Below are 20,197 nucleotides of genomic sequence, written 5' to 3'. Positions count from 1 at the left end.
TTTAAGAGGCAAATGGATGGTTTAGGTTTATTCTAGTTGAGAAATTGCAAGGACAACATGACCATTGTGTTGCATCATCAGCTTAGTACCTGGCATTTTAATGGCAAAAAAACAAATGGCTGCTCAGAGATAGTATATTAACAGCCTTTTTTCCCCTTCATTTTTTTGTAGTCAAATTTGGCGTTTAGATTCGTTGGAAGAGAGTCAAACGGTCATTAGCTTGCTTTATATTTTGAGCATGATAGCAACAAACAAACGTGTCATATTTCACAGATGCCAACATTACCATCATGTATGCCAAAAACCACTGCTTTATCCCAGGATCCTTAGAAACAGACTTCTGCAGGCTGCCAAAAATAATGAAGTTGACCTATTTGTCATTTCAAGCTTTCATCAGTAAAGATAAGGACGCAAAGAAATAGGGACATCAGTAACTCAGTAATGGACATTCCTGCCTACTCACTATTTTAATGGTTGTTTGTAAGGGCAACCAAACCAAAGTCTGCTAGTAAAACTCATTTTTCTTTTCTTTTAAGTGCTGCTTTTATAGCTTCCTCAACACACCTTATCGCATTTTTTAACCCAAGTATGACAACAGCTACTCCTATATGAAAACAAATGCGATGGAATTCTGTCATTAAAAGGAGGCACCCTACGCACCTGTTGCTGCTACTCAATTGTTCTGTGTTTGTAGTGTGTTGTTGGCCCTATTTTCCTGCCCAGCGCTATTCTAGTGCAAAGCGCAGTCTATTTGTGCGCATGAGTGGAGTTTTCATTCTTTTGGTATTTTCATTTTTACGGTCGGGCTCAGGTTGAAAAGGGTGAAGATGCACCCGTTTTTGCGGCTATCTACGAAAATAGGGCACTTTAAAGTGAAGAGCTCCATAGTGAGATTCATGCTGATATTTTGTATCTTTTGGAGCAGATGCTAGTACAGTACATACTCATATCTATGTAGAACACTCAAATGATTGTATAGTCTACTTAAAATCAATCAGTCAGTCTTTTTGTAGCCCTCGAGTGGAACAGATGTGACACCCCATTCAATTCATGGCTTGTTCACCTTTCAACCCTTGTGAATTAAAGCCAGCAGGCTCACAGGCTGTGAGTCTACTGATAGCCGTTGAGCACAAAAGCGGTGGGTAGTACAATCTATCTATCATGGGTTGAGGCACAATTTAGAAAGTCTCCAAAGGGAGAGCTGAACCCTCTGAAATTGTATAATTTCCACCGGTAATGTTACCACTACATGCTGCATTATTTAGGCAGGTAAAGCCAGTCAGTCAGTAAAGAGCCTATCACTTGGTTAGTTAGCCAATTACTTTGAGATAAATTACTAAGTACCACCTCACTTGAAACATATCCACTTCAAAATGCGACTTTTGAAATTCAGACCTGTTCAAAAGTACTTCTTTAGTGTTGCAAGCTCAATTCTCAGGTGTGAGTTGAGGTTTTTCCTTCATATAGCACACGGGGCAGCAACCTTTACTGTGAAAAGAGCCGTTTTTGGCCAAATAAATGTCCAAAAATCTGTCTAGAGCCACAAAACACTGGAACATTGTGATTAACAAAACAGTGTGTTAGTGTGCAGTGGGGGCCCAAGAGCTAATTAGACCTGCACCATAACAGAAAAATATGCATATCATGTACTTCCATTTTTTGTTTTTTTTGTTTTTGTAATTTATTCAGACTTCCTTTTCATATCTTTTGAGACTTTTCTGCCTTTCTGTCAAATTTCTGACATTTTTGGCAATTTTATGGACATATGGTAATTTTACATCTCTCTTGTTCCTTGTTAGGGCTATTTTTGACATTTTTCTCTGCATTTTTTAATATAAATTTTCTGACATTTTTGGAAATTTTGGGGATTTCTTCTTTTGTTTTTGGGCATGTTATGGTTACATTTAGAACATTTTTTTCTGCCTTTTTTAAAATAAATGTTCTGGCTTTGGGCAGTTTTGTGTACATTTTATGGTAAATTGGGGGATTTGTTTTGTTTTTGACAGTTAATTTTTGAACATTTTCTTTTCTGCTTTTTTAAAATTCAATTCTCTAGCATTGTTGGCAATTTCATGGGCATTTTATGGTAATTTTCTGCTTTTCCTGCTTTTTAGACATTTTATGGTCACTTTGGACATTTTAGACCGTTTTCATCTACCTTTCATCTCTTTTTCTGACAACTTACAAACTTGGACTCTGACATTTGATGAATAATTAATTCTTCTTTTTTTATAAATCTAAACAATTAATTCATTTCAAGAATATTTTGCATATGAAAATAATTATATGTAATAATAATAATAATAATTTCTACAATTTTTCTACGAGATCCAAAGGAAGCCACAGGAAAGGGACTAAAGAGTCACACGTAGCTCCAGAGTTGCAGGTTTGAGACCCTTGGTATAGCAAACAGGCAGCTCTATTTTAACATTTACCTCAAAGACTAAACCAGCATGCTAGGTTCTGACCTAGCACACAAATAACACAAATAATCATAAGCAGCCTTGTGTGTTGCATTTAGATAGTACATACGCTTATCCACATGTAGCTTAAATGTACTGTATGGTCTTTAGTCAGTGGTGCATTGGCCTTGAGCTACATCCTATCAAATGAAAGCTTGGCTAGGTCAGGTTTGTCTCGACAAGATTGGAGCACCGCCTTTCACTTTTTTTTCACCTTGCCTGTGGCTCACATACTCGGGCCACCTTCAACGGTGGTAACCCTTCCTTAAGAATAAAGCCAGTCTGGCAAAGCCACTGGAGTGGTAATCCTCTTAGGAGACGCATTGCTCATTTGTCAGTGTCCAGATAAAGAACAACTTTATAGGATTTGGTGAGTGCCTGGTCACTCCCTGACCTCCCTGTGTGGGACAAGGATAGATACATTGGTATGGGATTTTTCTTGGGATGCCTGGCTAGGCAATCCTATATAGTTGTGGCTATAGACAAAGCCTTATCCTGATGCAAGAAGCACTGACTCTATTGGTGAGTGCAGATGAAGGCAACAGGTTGAAAATACAAATCTGGCTTCAGTTCAACTGCGATTGTGTACAAACAATGACCAAAGTAAGCATCTTGGGGTTTTTAAGCAGTCACACAGGTTTCCTACTGTTTGTTTTCAGAGGCTCTGTCTTAGAGTTTTGCATTGCCATTTGAATACCAAACTCTTCACCGATGCTTGGTAGGCCTTAAGACGATTGCTGACATAAGCTACTGTATAACAAGCAGCTGTATGTCTGGAGTTGAAATGGCATCGTATACACATTGGTAGGGAGACAAGCTCTCAAAATCAGTTTGTTTGTAACAATGACAACATTAGTCCATTATTTATAGCAACATTTTGGTAGGGATTTGGAAAAAGGTGCCAATGCAGGAATTTATTTTTACTGTTTGAGTCACTATGGTGTCAGTGGAACGGTCCAATCTACTATAATCGTAATGGACTTTCCCATTTGCTCTTCATATGGCAAAACAAATACAGTGATGCCCAATACTGTATTATATTTACTTCTGTTATCTGTTTGATCTTGTTGGAGGTTTGCGGTCTATAAGAGTACATGTCTCTTGTTGGCGCTACTGTATCGGAAAAGACGAGCTTCCCACAGAACTGCTGATTAAAGTGTATGGTCAAACAGGTTAAATGGCTTAATTAAACCATTAAGCCTGTATTAACATTTCCTTTGTTCAAAGGATGACAGGCTGCAACATATTTTACACCTGCAAAACTTAACTTCTTCTCTCCTCCCACTGTAGCTTTATCAACTCCCAAACTAAGAATGGTGCCACACCGCTCTACCTGGCTTGCCAGGAGGGCCATTTGGAGGTCATCCAGTACCTGGTCAAGGACTGTGGAGCTGATCCACTCATCCGAGCCAATGATGGGATGACACCCCTGCACGCTGCTTCCCAAATGGGCCACAACACCGTCATCGTCTGGCTGGTATGTCCGGATGGAATTATTTTGTAAACAAATCAAAGTAATGTATCAATACTGCATATTGATCGACACAATGTTACTACGAAAAAATCTAGTCAGCAGCTTCATGTCTCTTCTTTAATCTGAAATTGTTGATATTTTAAAACAAGACCACGAGTGTTTCTACAGATGAGTTTCACAGAGATCAGTCTGATGGACAAAGATGGCGACGGGGCCACAGCCATGCACTTTGCAGCCAGTCGCGGTCACGCAAAAGTTCTCAGCTGGTTGCTGCTGCACGGTGGCGAGATAGTCACCGACAACTGGGGTGGGACCCCACTTCATGACGCGGCAGAGAATGGTGAACTTGAGGTGACTAATTCGGTTACTTTTCCTCATGCAATTAGATGGTGCAGAAATGAAGGCCTTGTTCCTTCCTTTACAAGTATTGTATGATGACATTGAGCTAAAAACTCCCCGGTGCACCTGACAATTCAAAGACAGAAAGTAGACTACAATTTAGACCAGCTAAAAGTAGGTCTAAGTTGTGGCGCGTTGTTTACTAAAAGCTCTAACTGTACTGAACTCAAGTCCCTCCTCAGTGCTGTCAGATTCTGGTGGTCAATGGGGTGGATCTGGGCATCAGGGACCAGGATGGCTTCACAGGGGCCGACCTGGCTGAATACAACGGACACTTCCAGTGTGCCAAGTATTTGCGCACTGTCGAGAACATGGTGAGTAATGACATGAAACTGAGACTTCTCTTTCCGAGACTTCGGGGGGTAAGCATAGAAACCTCTGAGTGAGGAAAGGACATACCAACTAAGAGATGTGTGATTTACTCTATTGCTATTTTGAATGTCATGTCATGACAACATTAAGTCATGTTTATAAATCTAATATTATCTATAATACAATTATTATATTGTATTATTAAAGTTAAAGCTATATATATATTTTCCCACAACAATACATCCTATATCCAAGCAGGCATGCTATGTATTTTAGATGATATCCAACTCAAGATGGCCTGAGGACAAACTTAGATAACTGATATACTGTATAGAGATTGAGGCTCTATGTTAAAGCAAAAAGTCTGTTGATTTTTATTGATGTGCATAAACGGTATTATCTGAAGCCCGTGGCCTTTGCATCCTCACTTACATCCAAAAGATACAGTTGGGTGTGTCTACAATTTAATACATTTATATATGCTGTGCGCAGCAATAGTCAAACACAACTGCATACAAAAAAAACGTTTAAAAACTGTCTTTCAACTTCAGCATCATACAGTGAGAATTTTATGATCACTTTGCAATATTATATAAATGGCTTTAGGACCTGGCATGCCATACGCCAGAGTCAATTTGATTATTAAAAATAAAACACTTCTTTGTGTATGTGCATTGTCAGCACTAATTGGGCCAATGGGAGCTCTGCTCGTGAAGGTTGTAACAAGGGTACATTCAATTAGGACATTTTCTACAATCTCATTTGTTCTAGCAATGGCACAAATGCAAAATTCCATTCCTTTAAATTTGGAAGTACATTAGGAATTGTCCTATATATGCCACAACCTACGCTACAAATCGTCACAAATAGTCCAAGTCTGATACAATATGTCCATCAGGGCCAAAATGTAGCATTACAAAACACGTGTCAGCTTAGCGCAAATACTGTATTAACGCTTGGACAATAAAACTCCCAAGAGGCCTGTCGAATAATAACTCTTCTGCTATCAAGGTGTGTAGGAAACATATTCACCCTCTTGTACTCTGTCGTTAGGGAGAGAGCGAGCCAAGAGTGTGTGTGTGTGTGTGTGTGTGTGTGTGTGTGTGTGTGTGTGTGTGTGTGTGTGTGTGTGTGTGTGTGACATGGGAAAAGTAGAGGGCCCCAGAGCTTTTCTGATCAGCTGTGAGATGTTTCATTAGTGTGGCGCAATTAAATTGACACTGTGATTGTAGTATATAAAAAAAGAAAGAAAGACTTGTGAATGCCATAGTAAAATTCAAAGCATGTGGATTTGAAATAAAACAATATAGATGTGATTCAAGGGTAGACTTTCACTTTTAATTTAAAATGTTTCATTAAAATATGGCATTTAAAGCCATTTTAAGATGAGTATATCCCTTATCAAAAAATGTGTCGACTGTCAATACAGAAAAATAATGTTTGTGTTCTTTAACAGAGTGTGGAGCACCGTGTCTTGTCTCGGGACCCCTCGCTTGACCTTGAGTACAAGGAACCTGAAAACAAGCAGCAGGATTCGGGCCTCTCGTCCCCAAACACCACCATGACCCCTACCAGCCAAGCGGCCCACTTTGACATGAGTTCCCCAGCCAGCTCCTTGTCGAACTACGGTTCGGCCAACTCCAGCCAGTCCGGCACCGGGGAGAAGAGGAGCAGTGTAACATTGTCCCGAGGTCCACAGCTGAACACAGTCGCACACACAGGTCAACTTCTATACTAATACAAATTATAATCTTCTTACATTTCATCTCCAGGTGCTTTCAAAGGTTGCCTAAGGTGAATGTAACTTCATCCAAAAGTATGCACCATTCAGTAATGATACATTATGTCATACAATATTGATCTGTTCTCAATAAGGGACTCTTGTTTATGTACGGGTACCTTTTTATTTAAATGAAGGTAAAATCTTGAACTAGTTTGCCTTAGTTTTAATTGACAGGTGCAATACTGGTGCTGCTCTCTAGTGGCCAAAAAGTAGACTGAGGCTTCAAGTAAACCATGACGGTATGTTAGGAGGGTTTAAAAATTCACTGTTCAGGTTCATGGAATGAAACCTTGAGTTTGCCAATTTTAAAATAGTGCGACAGTGCACATGGCAATAAACTAATGAATGAATTGTTTCTTTGTTTCAGGTGCATCAGAGACGGCCATCTCTGACATGCAAGCATACATGGACATGCTAAACCCAGACATCGACCCAGACAGGCCCAAGGCGAGTCACGACTCGGGTTCAACGCTACCGCCACCACCCACTTATCCACCCCCGCCTCCCCCACATTCTCCTCCGACGCCTCCGCCGCCCCCGGGCTATCCAGCGCCGAAACCCCCTCAGGAGGCCTCATCGGTGGAGTTTCTGAAAGTGAAAAGCAACTTGCGCCACGTGGAGGGCAACAACAAGAAAAAGGAGGTAAAGACAGTAGTGAAAATTGAAAAAGAAAAAAACTATACGGATAAAAGTAAGAGTGTGTGAAGTTGAAAATTCTTCTTGTACTCGACAAGATGGTCTATACATCACATGCTAGATTGTTACTTTATCAAACAGAGGAATTTTCAGGATTACGATCTCTTTTCTACAGTAGTTAATCATTAAGTTAATAAAGTTAGTTAATATGTAGTCAAACATGTTTGATAGCATTGAGGTATGAACTCGCGCATTCTTCTGCACCAAAGTCCGACAACCATCGAGAATAAGATGGGGAATAAAGATTTAGGGACAACTAAGTGCTAAAACTCCATTTGATTTATTAGTTAATTACTTCATTTATACAAGTTTTTTTTTTTAAATAAGGAAAAAATATTGTGATCTTACAAAAGGCTTATTTGTCTCAAATATTGTTCTTGAATCAGTCAATCTACGTTAGTGAGCACTTCTCCTTCGCCAAGACAATCCATCCTTTATAGGTGGGACATATCCAGATGCTTATTAGACCGCATGATTATTATACAGGTGTGCCTTAGGATGCAGTTACAGTACACCGTGCGGGGTGTTGCATTTATCTTTTCGTTTGGTCTATTTAAAGGGGAAGTCAACCTTAAACGTTTCTTGACAATAATATATTGCATGTGACCTCACAAGTCTAAACACGACATTCTGATTAATATTACATTTGTGGAATATGAGTTATGAAGCAAAATCCAGCTGTTTTTTTTTGTTTTTTTGCGACCATTTTGCCATCTGCTGTTGACTGTAGATGACATCACAGTTGCTCAGGGCTCAGGCAACGACCAATCACAGCTCACCTGTTTTCTGAAGCTGAGCTGTGATTGGTTGTTACCTGAGACTTGCGCAACTGTGATGTCATATTTACTTGACATTAAGTGGTAAAATGGCCGACTTCTGGTATTGATAAAAATGACTGGACTTTGCTGCTTAACGCAATAATAACCAGAATACTATATTTAGACTAATGTGGCTGCATAGAACATATTATTGTCAATAAAGTTTTTGGGGGTTGACTTCCCCTTTTAAGGGATGATGGCGGAGTACATCCAAAGTAGCCAAGTACAAATGTTGTCAGGTAATAATTTCTTGGGAGCTGGTCGATCCCAAAGAAAACGACTGGCCTGAGTGATTGGGATACACTTGTCAGTAGCTGCCATTTCCTCTTGTGCCTCATCAGTTGGACTGTTGCTCTTATGTAACAGTGGTCACAAAGACGTTGTTGTGTTAGCATTGCTCACAAGGCTAATGAAGACGCTCATTACTGAGGCAAGCCTCGGAGTTGACACACTGTGCTCGCTGTGATGGGTATGAACTCAATTACTGTAATTAATCTGGCCACAGATCACTCAGCAGTGTGTTTAGAGCGCTAACACAGGTAAAATCGGTATCCACACTACCAATAATTGATAAGAATTGCTTTGGTCAAGTGATTTATCGCTCAGGTTTTATTATATTAAATTAAACAACATAGTCAGAATCTATTTCACTTATGAATGAGAAAACTCTCATTCAAGACAGAAAGAACACGTTACTGTAAGTTGTTTTGCATTGTCAGTTTGAGGTAGTGAAAGTGTGCCGTTGCGCATGTCTCCGGGGTGAGCTGTGTGTGTGCGCGCAACAATCGTGGACCGGTGGATTTTAATTAGTCTCGCTCCTTCTACTCTTTTTACCCTGAAGACCAGCCGAGCCAAGTCCTCATTAACAATTTAAGCTAAGCCTCTCCTTGGGACTGCGCACACACGCACAATAAACATAGTTACAAAAACCTTCTATTTATTTTGGGTGCTATAATAACAGGGAATGATCGGATGAACTTGCAGATGAGACTCGCCTCATTTGCGTTGACTCGTGTCAAATAGGCAAACAAAACACTGTTTTGCCTCTCACAATTATATTTCTTTGTGTCTTTACCAAAGCTGTCTAGAGTTGATGGACTTTGAGATACGTGATGATGAGTACGTTTTCTCATACTTGCACGGTACTGAGGTCTACATTATTATCGGCGCTACGGTGAGGGAAGCACCTGGTTGCAACTGGGCAAGTGGACCAATGGTTGTGAAGTGCAGCCACTGGTGACATCATCGCTTAGAGCAAGGCCGGCCCATCGGGTTATTGATGAGGCCTTTGCGTAAAGTGAGAGGGGCAGGTAGAGTGACAGGTGTAGCGCTGAGCGGAGAGAAGCGGCGACGCTCTGGATCTGGTGACAGCTACTCTCTGTGCTCTGCTGGGCTTTTGTGACCGAGACTCTGTCGAGACTACAGGAAAAGTGCAGGAGACGCTAAACGTCAAGGTAAGATGTTAAAGACAGAGGGCTTTGCAGTCCTAATGATATATGTGATGTTGCATGGTAAATTTTAGGTTTTATTATATTTGCTGGTGTTTTTATGTCGGTGGGTTACGATTTGTAGCAGATAAATAGACGGTGAATGTGTTTCATTGTTATGTTCAAATGGTGCTTATTGCCGTTATACTGTTTCACTTGGTCGTTTTGAGGAATAGTAACACAACAAGTAAAAAGTGCAGTCTAAACGTATGCAACGCATACATCAAATATAATAACGTATGCAATAAAGGCTGTCGACATGTTTCTATCTTGAGATGTGAACGATATGTAATGGGGTGTTGGCGGGGTTGGGTTGCGGTTCGGTTGTTCAAAAGGTTTGCTATTGTCAGCCCATCGCCGTGGAGGGTGCTAATCAAACCATCCAACTATACACCGCTCACATTACCATCCCACCTCCCCGACGACTGCACAGTCAACAAAAAGTTATCAGGCTCATCAGTTCTGAATGAGACACTGCAAAGAAAAAAAAAGAGAGAGAGAGAGGTCAGGGGTCAACTGTCGTCTTAGTTTAACACTGGACACCCGCTGGCTGTCTGGGAGTATTTTCAAGTAAGAACATTAAGCGGAAATAGAAATGCTGTGGACAAGAATGTATAGAATACATCAATGTTGTTACTGTCCAATGAAAAGTACAAAATGAAAACACTCCAGGTTGTAGAATCATGGTCAAGGGCCAAAAAAGATGCACAAAAATTCAGAGTTTAAACCACTGTCATGCATCAGGTCAAGCGAGACATCCATGCAGTGAGGAAGGTTTAACTCTACACATTCCTCATACTTCTCGGCTTATCGCCAAAGTTGGATAGTTACATTAAGTAAAACTCCATCACCATTCATGTTGTCAATTGTTAGTCTTTTATTGTCCATGTTTAACCCATTCACTGCCAATGACAGCTATAGACGTCCAAAATTCATTTGAACTATTTCTATTAGTTTAACATTTTTTTTCCATTTTTGTTAACAAGAGTATGAAAACCTCGAGATGATTTTTTGTACATTTAGAACAGATATAAAATTTGTGTTAACTAGTGAAGTCATGCGATTAATTACGATTACAAATTTTAATCGCCTGACCCACCTAATTTTTTTCCTTTTTTTTTTTTTAAAGAAAAGATTATTAAAAATGAAAGGGCGTCAGGCAATTTTTAATCATAATTAATCGCATGACTTCACTAGTTAACTCCCGATTAATCACAAATGTTATATCTGTTCTAATACAATAAAAAAAATGTTAGGCTTTCATACTCTTGTTAACTAAAGTGAGAAAAAAATGTTAAACTAATAGAAATAGTTCAAATGAATTTTTGACGTTTATAGCCGTCAATGGCAGTGAATGAGTTAATTATTAACAGTGATTAACTTCTACGTACACTGTATAATTATTGATGATTATAATTAATGTTATTGAGACTTAAATGCCTGAGCTTTACAACTCCAGGAGATGCTGTAGATGTGAGGGGAAGTGAAAGTCATCCGTGGCCCCGCGGTATGCGCCTAAGGGGCCACACTCTCTTACTTCATACTGTACATAAACTGTCATGCTGCTGATGTCGTGTGGTTCTTACCTGAAACACAAATGCCAAGAGTGCACTGCAGCTGAATGCAAGCCTTGTTCAGTTATTAAAATAAAGCTGCTTTGTGCACCAAAGAGTGCTAATCTGGGAAGAAAAGCCATTAAGCACGCATGTTGTCCAAAACTTTTCAGGAGAACTGTTGGGTGAAATATTGTATTTAAAAAAACACAAATATAAAACATACTGCCTATCCTTAAGTCTAATTGTGAAGCATGAAACACATTGGCAACTGTATATTTACGCTAAGTGCTAAATTGAACAATTTCAAGGCAATTTTAAGAAATATAGAAATTGCTTAAACCCTCTTTTTTGTCTTTAGCTGCTGACGGTGGGAGAAAACCCAGACAAATTACGGCGTGTCGACTCCAACAGAAAGTCGAGGAGCTTCAATAAGCAGCCAAGCACTGGGGACTACTACAAGACCCTGGGGAGTGACTCCGCCGAGCTCCGTGGGAGCAAAGTCATGGCACCTAAGGAGGAGGTAACATCACAAAGTTAGCGTCTGACTGGGAAATCAACTGTTAAGGTTTCCTCTTTTGAATTTTAGCGTTCCCGCATTTCACAACAATTTAAGTTTACAAAATGAATTGTCCCTTGTATTATGTATAAGTCACCCAACTTAAACATGTAGGTAAAAATAAGCAAAATGTTTTGATCAAACAACTTGCTTGGTTTGTTGTGCTAACTAGTATTGTTTCCATAAATATCAATATTTTTTATTTTGAAGTTTTTCCAATTTACAAGTTGTGTTTTTATAACGTGCATACACTCGTCTAATCTAACGTTATGGCAGTATAAAGGCCTAGATACACCAATCCGACGTCGGCCAAATGTGACCGACGCCTGTGTGATGACGTAAATACACGCCGCATCGACATCAACCATTACGTACCTTCAGCGCATGCGCGAGAAGTAATTCCCCTCCGTACCATCGGCGGCGGTAGTCATTATTCCTAAAGGCAACCGGCAGCCTCTTTACGGGGGCGGGATATAAAAACGTAAACAACTCATACCGGCGTTGACAGCGGCGCTGGGGTAAACGCGGCGGCCAGCTGGGGAAGCGAAAACGGGCGCTGGAACAAGCTTCGTCCCCTTCTCGTTCCCAAACGCATGGATGTACTCCCACAAGGATCGCGCTGTTGAATGCGCGGTAATTGATAAACAAAACGTTTATTTTGAGGGAGTTTTTCATTTACAACAACTTGGATTTATTTAGTGGCTGACGGAGACCTGAACTGTCGCTGGTGAGTCCACCGCTATCATTGAATTAATACCGCCTGGCTGTGCTTACTTGGACGCTCCGAGGACGTCGAGTGCAGGTGGAGGATCGGCGACTATTCAAAAAACAAAAGACACATTTAAATGTAAACTATGTCTATTTACCACATCGATCTCAGCTTTGAAGCCACCTTCTTTGAAGTCGGCCAAACTGTCACTGCTGTGCTGTGTCATTTACCGACCTCCAAAATACAATAAGGACTTTTTGAAGCCTTTTTTCTTGCCGAAACCATGCTGAAATATGATCATATCCTATTTATGGGGGACTTTAATATGCACGTGTGCTGTCCTGAAAAACCAAAGTTGAGTTGAGTACTGTTTTGTTGTCACTTGCTCTTCTTGCCCCGTGCGCTGATTCGCTAGCTAACAGCCAATCACAGCGGTCAAATGCCCCCGACGACGATTCAACATGTCAAATTTGCTGGAAACGCCCCCACATTTCACCTTAGCAGTAGTGACACTCAGCATTCACAGGCAATTTCTGAGGGAATTGCAATTGCTATTTTATAAATAAATTAAAATATATATATACTGTATATATTAATTCAATTTAGTATACAGGTTTAGGGTAAATGAGTCTCTCTCTCAGCGCCTTGAAGAAACAAACACAAACACCATGACGATATTTGCCTGTGCATTATGCCACTGAGCTGGTTACATAATCGTCTGTCCTTTAGAGCTTTTTGTTTGTCACATGATGCAAACTTCCCCCTCATTTCCATCATCACCACTTGAGCCTCCACCATGCTGTGTAAACCGTCTAACAAGCTACAATGGAACACACAAGGACAATCGGCCCATCAAGGGCTTAGCCTTAACTCAAAGTCATCACGGCTTCTAAAAGGACAATAGCGCTGACTAATATTTGGACCTAATGTGGTAGCTTGCGTTGTAAGTGGCCGTTTGCAATTTGTGTAAAAGTCCTGCCATTCTTTCTGGGGATATTTTAAGAAAGAGAAAAAGTGATGTTAAACACAAACTGAATAAAAAAATATTATGTAGCCTACCCAAAACTCACTTCTTTTGATACCTACAGGTCAAGGAATATGTTTCCAGTTTCCCCTCTATACCCAATATTAACCCTATTTTTCTCTCTTTCGACCCACTGTTTAAAGGTGCGTTATCTAAATTATACAACATTATTTCAGAGTCATTATGCTCAGCGCCTGAAGACTATGGAAGTGTGGGTACAGGATCTGGGGCCCATCCCTGATGGCCTGTGGGAGTCAATTTTTTTATCAATACATAAATCCTCAATCTGTACTAGACACCGCCTTCTCCAATTCAAGGTGATACACAGAGTTCACATGTCAAAAGTTAAACTGTCCAGTATTTACCCTGATATAAACCCCACGTGTGACAAGTGCAAACTAAGTGACGATCTTGCTGAGGTGGAAAGGTGCTGCCTTGCCCATGATTGACCAGTGGCGTCACGATATAATGTCCTGTCTCAAGCGGGAGATGTTACATTTCTCTATCTGCAAGTCAAAAGGGAAATTCCATGAGACTTGAGATCCTTTTCTAACCTACTTTCATAATACTCAAACCATGTCATCATGAGTTGAGATTCAATGTGGCCCTAGGCATATGCTACTCTAAAAAGTTTAAAATAACATAAGATCGAGTCCATGAGATGTGCTGCCAATTGATTTTTTTAGTTTTTTTTTATGTCGTTCAAGACTGTCGGGATTGGGGGGGGGGGGGGCAGTATTGCTTTTGAATGCTGTTGTTGCTACTGGTATTGTTGCTTTTCCTATTTGTCTAGCACAGCACCAATGGTATTGTGAAATGTTATGGCCCAATTTTTTTTTAGTGTGGGGGGGTTCTTTCTTTTTTCCCCCTTCTCTTTCTGATCTTAGGTTGTTGTCTTTTTTTGTGTGAAAAAAAGTTTCACAAAGTTTAAAGTTTAATAAAGATACTTGAAATATAAAAAACAATTATGGACATGCAAAGACAGACAAACATGCCATTGGATTATATTTCAAAATAGTTTAGCCCTAGTTGAGAGTATAATTTGTTTTTAAAACTGACATTTCAACATTTAAATTTATTAAATTACTTTCAGCATCCAATGAAAGCACAGATAAATTAATGATTTTATTATTCATTCCAAATTTTTTAAACTTTTTTTTTTTCTTCCCCGGTCAGTTATTTTTAAATACAGTACTGGGTTCAAATCTTAAAATAACAAGACGTGCAAATGACGATCTTCATTCAAATTACACCCAGCATTAAAAAAAAAAAAAAAATCTTAGAATGAAACGGCGAAAACCAATACAGTACATAAAAACATCGAGTTGATTTGCTGCCACATACCTCCACAGAAAACGCAACAGAGTCTATCAAATACAATCATCTGTCTCTGGAGATGTATTACTATAATCTCATGGGAATCAGGAGTGGGGGGTGCTCGGCTGATATGGAGGATAATCCCCATTGAGCCAATTACAGCCTCAGAGGGGCCCCTCCTGGTCTCAGAGGCTCCCAAGCAGATGGGTCGGCTAATCAGCGGCACGTGCCGCCAGGCCTCATCTGGACACTAACCTCCCCCAAACTCCCTGGGGAGGCTTCAGGAGTAAAGGGAGGGGTCCAATGATGGGCACGCGCCCGAAGAATCAAAGGGGTGGGGCTGCTTCTTTGTCACGGTCCATTAACTCTCTTCCAGCAGGGTTATTGCACGCTTTCAGAGCGTGTCAGACGCGTGTAATGTGAAGGGGTGCGGTGGGCGTGGGGGTTAACACACTATCACTTACAGCAGCAGATGGCCTGTGCCCAACTGTTTAGCCTGGTTGTTTCCCCTGGAGAGTGGGCCATATTAGCTTTGTTTATTGCGTCCTTATGAGTTGATTAAATACAGCAGAGGGAGGAGACCTCTAATAGGGATGCTTACATCTGTCACAGTCTGCGCAAGAAATGGATGTCGCTTCACCCGAGCAGGTGTTTAAACAGACATGCCTATGCACTCCAAACAAGTAAGATTCTTGAGGCAAATTGGTAATGAACGGATCATCATTACCAAAAGCCTTTGTCAATATTTCTTTTTGGTGCCAAAAATTACTGTTCATTCGTTTTCAGTTATTGTCGTGGCACACTCATGTACTGCACAATCAAAGACCACCACCTAGATTTGTGGGAAATTGTCTGATTTACCTTCATTTGTTTAAAAATTATTAATTATTAATTACAAACATGCATATTTGTTCATCTATGTATGCTGACAACAATAATTAAATGTTCCTCCATTTGGTCCTAGAATGTACAATAAACCTGCATATCCACCTGTTGCCATTCATAAAATAAGAATTTTAGTCATGATTTCCTGCAAGCATCATCATTGTGTTCATTTAAACAAGCCCATATTTCAGTATTCATATTTCTGTTGACATTTTTGTGTAGTGGTGTACCATGAGATTTTTGTAATGTAAAATGGGCGCCTTGGTTCCATAATGGTTGGGAAACACTGATTTACATAACACGATTTCTTTTTCGTCAGGCCTATGTAAACGCGGCAACATTGTCAAAACAATTCCTGTTTGACGCGGGCCTGTGAAAACAAGTGAACTCACTGTTTGACAGACCATGTCAAACATTGTCCAGTATGGACCAAAGCGGCTTTAGAGATCAGGTTCTGAACAGTTTCTTTGGTCCTGAACTTGAGCCATCTGTAATGAGTAATGACGTGGAACTTCATTTAAAATTTTGCCTGCACAGATTTAAATGACTGTCTATAAAAAGTTCTTCACACAAAATGTCATCTGCTCAGTTGTCCAAGGCATGTTCGGAAAAAAACTTATGATGGTCCCTTCATTTTCAAATAATAGTGTTGCAATTATCTGCACAGACTGAACATGCGCATTCCAGTATATGAATACTAATGAGTACACAATTCTATTTCCAGGGCTCCGTTTTATTGGAGGAACCGGCTGATGGCTCCACCCCAACACCTGAAAATGGCACCATGGAGGAAACCGTCCCGGCACCACCTCCACCACCGCCGCCTCCTCCACCGCCGCCGCCGCCTCCTCCTCCTCCAAGCAACCCGACGCCAACACCCCCTACACCTCCTCCGTTGCCACCAGACACACCAACAAACCAGAATGACTCTGCAAACAACATCTCCAACAAACAGCGACGTGCATCTTCCTCATCAGGAAGTAGGTTACCCTTGAGCCCCAAATACCCAATTGCTGCAATTGGAAGGGGAGGGAGAGGATTTACATTTATAAGCCTTTTAGGAAGATGTTACCAAAAATTGTCACTTCCATTTCTTTAAAATCCATTACTTTTAGTGTGCCAAGTTCACTTACTGTAGACGTTCTTCTGTCACATGAAAATAATATTTAAGACAGCCCTAAATCTCTCAAAGTAGAGATGTTTGAGCCTAACATTGCAATCCTGAATAATTTATCTCAAATTCACGATGCAGGGCTACCGTTACCCTGTGAACTGGTTTAGTGTTCAGCCATTTCCTTAAGTGCCCCACTGTGTTAGATGCTGCTGACTGACTGTGTACTCCAACAGGTGCCAGTAAATCTCAAAAAGTGTCAAAGCAAGTGATTGCTTGCACTAACATTTATAAATAAATAAATGAGTGCTGTCAGAGTTAGTTTTAACTCATTGATTAATCACCCAAAAAATTGCATTTATCATGTATTAACGCAATTTAATCACGCTACTAATTTTGAACACAGACGATCCTTTAGCTGACAGTGGATGGTTTCGTTAAAGGTAGCACAGGCTGTGTTTGAGCTACATGCATTCCAGTAAAGCATTTAATAAATGTTTGCGTATGGCATTCAGAATATTTCAAATAGTTGGGTATTTTTTTGTTCATTTTAGATTATGCAAGTAATTAACTGATTGTTAAAAGAGGAGGATGAAAATGTGCAGTGTATCAAAAAATGTTGAAGATGTCCTCATAACATTAAATGTAGAAATAATTAACACATAACAGGTGCTCTTCAAATTTGGCGGGAAAAAATGTTGATAAAAAGCCTTTTTAATTAAGTGATTAATCATGATCAATCAAAATTCTAAGATGTGATTAATCTGATTTTAAAAAATGTAATCATTTGACAGCTAAAATAAATATAAATACATTTTGTAATATTGTAAGACAAAGTATGTCATTTGGATTTTTCAATTGGATTTTCATCAAATCAAGTGTCCGTCTGCCAATTTAGATTTTTACTTCACTAGCAGCTATTGCTCATAAAAAACTACGGGTACATATTACAGAAACAGAATACATTCACTTAACTACTTAGGCACGATCATTTGCCCACGTAACTATACAACTAATATTAATGGGTATACACCACGGACTTCTGACTTCCGTAAGTCACACACCTAAGCTGTTTCCGGTTCCTGTTTGCGTCATATAGGCCTATTTCCAATACTCGCACTTCCACCCTTGTGCCCCTCAAGCTAACTTCCACGCACGTGTCGCTTTCGCCGTAAGTGCGTGGAATTTAGCCTAGGGTTTGGGACAGGGCCGCTATGACGCAAACAGACCCCATAGACCTATTTTATACAACACACCGGTATTTCTTTTTATGACATGAGACAATGTATACTCGGTCACAACCACTATCAATCTACTATAATCTTATTAATTTCATCATTCAGTCTTTTTTTTTTTCAACATTTTATCTTCTTGTTCTTTGTTGTTATCACTCTTGCTTCGTTCCATCTTTCTCTGTCTGCTTTGTCTATTTTCATCTCTTTGCCTTCTGCCATGGTCTTTCCTCACCACTGCTCTTTCAAGGCGGGGGTCTCTCTGCCCCACCGGCAGAGGGAGTGGCACTAAGACAAATGAAGAGTAAGTAGAGACCACAAAACGACTGTGTATATTTTTTTTCTCTCCAATAAATCCATTCACGAAATGAAACCATAGTTAGGCAGAAGCCCGCTGATTTCTCATGCTAACCCCCCCCCACACACACACACAAAATCACTGTTTGTAGCTAAACCTTAGATTTGAGACAAAACTTTCAACATTAATTAAATATACTAACATTATCAAGTTTAGAAGATTGTGTATAGAGAGATATGCGTGTTTGTGAGACAAGGCAATAATACAGAAACTAAACTGTGAACCAACCGATTTCCTTACTGAAATACATTTGACAAATGTCTTTACATTCAGTTGTATTGTTTTTCGCTAATTGCAGGAAAGCAATAAACCATTGGGGGATTAGGGGTAGTATATGCAATACTAATGGCCTAATTTGTCCACCAGTATATAAAAAAAGAAAAGTCATGAAGACATTAAGCGGCTGTTAACCATAATGTCGTCAATGCATCTGGAATCTTTAGATAAAACCACATTGATTGAGCAAATGAGATAAGGGCAATAAAGGTGTCAGACTAATATGGTGGTACGGCAATGAAGGCATGTTCTTCCGCTTCCCAATTACCAACAGAAAGGAGAGGAGGAGAAAGTGTAACTAGTTTAAGACATAGAACGACTTCAAATCCAAAAGAGACATTTTGTGCTGCCAAGTCATCTACATTTTTCAAACTGTCAACTTTATGCCCTGCTTTACTCTCACTCTCACGCTCTTTTACTTACTCATACCCATTAATCAAAAATATATGTAAAACAAAAAGATTGAAAGAGGAAAGTTTAGGAAAGAAAAAAAAAAGGGGGGAAGATGTCAAATGGAAGAAAACAAATGGCTGCACCTGAACCAGACTTCCCCCAAACTTCAGTGTTTTAATGTGTCGAGTGTGTTAGTTATTTTGCTGTCTGTAAGGTCAAACTCTGGTTGAGGAAACAATGTGAATAGTACGCTGCTGGCAAATAGCGAAAATGAAGGAATTGTGTATCAACTTGGCTGTGGTGATTGACTACCAAGCTGTAAGTGTGTGCGTGTGAGTGTGTGATAATTCCTTGCCAGCTTGCCAATGGCTCGCTGTCACTTTCAGTTACTGGTGATTCCTTTAGATTTTCCGCCGACTGTGATGATGAGGCTTTAACAGGAAGCTGCTTTCTCCTCCTCCAGGGAGAGTGCAGCAGAGCGAGGGAGCGTGAGGAGGGGTTGCAGGGTGGTAGGGGCCGCTTTTGTGGCCAGTTCGACCATTGTGGTGACCTCAACAGGGAACTGTTTTACGGGAGGACTATTTTACTTTCACGCAGCAATTAGAGATGACCGAGGATATTCCATTTTTTTGAGGTTATTCGCTAAATAAGGTGAGGTGTCCATCGACTACAGTTTGTTTTCGACTAAAAGGGTCACGCTAAAAGATGGATGTTTCATTGGTTGAAGTTTTAAAGGAAATGTTAAGTTTCTGTATTAGTTGTATTGCCTTTGATTAACATGAGGACCTATTGAAGTGATAATTAGATGTTGGGGGTGCACATGAATTTGGTTACTCATTTGCAAATGTTCATTCATTATTTATATAACTCAAATGTACTGTGCCTATAAAATGGACCAAATGTGACCTTTGCTGGCATTTATTGTAAATAATTCATTTTAGTCCTAAAAAGGTTTCTTTGTAAATGGAATTTCTGGTTACAGCTCAAGTCTGTCTAAAGTTGTTGCATTGTTCACTGTAAGCAGATTAGTGGCTGTGGAGGCCGAATACGTACATTTTATAACAATCCGTTCTTAAACGGAAAGTTCAGCAACTCCACATTAGCATCAGGTGATACATCACAAATGATGAGACCCTCTTATGTTTTGTTTAATGGGAATTCTCCTCTCCTACCTGAATGCCATAAAAATGTCTAATGTGGTAACACTTTTAAGTCCTGTAACACATTTTTATGCAATGGAGTCATTTAAAAGGGCCGGATGTCTCTCTGAAAAACATTGTGCGATAGGTTATGAGCACTACGGAGTGGTAGAGAATAGGGCTAATAGTAAAGTCTGAACATATCAAAGT

General features: G+C 39.9%; 1 protein-coding gene across 2 annotated transcripts in view; it reads left to right on the top strand.

Moving 5' to 3' along the window:
- The window catches only part of espn (espin), a 40,682-nt gene that overhangs the window by 6,272 nt on the left and 14,213 nt on the right, over positions 1-20,197 (top strand). Inside the window, exons 3-10 of one of the 2 annotated variants that reach the window (XM_077585349.1) lie at positions 3,753-3,939; positions 4,105-4,287; positions 4,518-4,649; positions 6,104-6,368; positions 6,798-7,072; positions 11,346-11,507; positions 16,203-16,458; positions 18,072-18,125. In XM_077585349.1, the coding sequence (XP_077441475.1) occupies positions 3,753-3,939; positions 4,105-4,287; positions 4,518-4,649; positions 6,104-6,368; positions 6,798-7,072; positions 11,346-11,507; positions 16,203-16,458; positions 18,072-18,125 (1,514 nt within the window). The remainder of the gene's footprint in view (positions 1-3,752; positions 3,940-4,104; positions 4,288-4,517; positions 4,650-6,103; positions 6,369-6,797; positions 7,073-11,345; positions 11,508-16,202; positions 16,459-18,071; positions 18,126-20,197) is intronic. The other variant, XM_077585355.1, reaches the window with a different exon arrangement.

The sequence above is a fragment of the Vanacampus margaritifer genome, chromosome 1, assembly GCF_051991255.1.
Source record: "Vanacampus margaritifer isolate UIUO_Vmar chromosome 1, RoL_Vmar_1.0, whole genome shotgun sequence".
NCBI classification, from domain to species: Eukaryota; Metazoa; Chordata; class Actinopteri; order Syngnathiformes; family Syngnathidae; genus Vanacampus; species Vanacampus margaritifer.
Note: the sequence above shows the minus strand (reverse complement) of the source record. Positions and strands in the feature narration are given on the sequence as shown.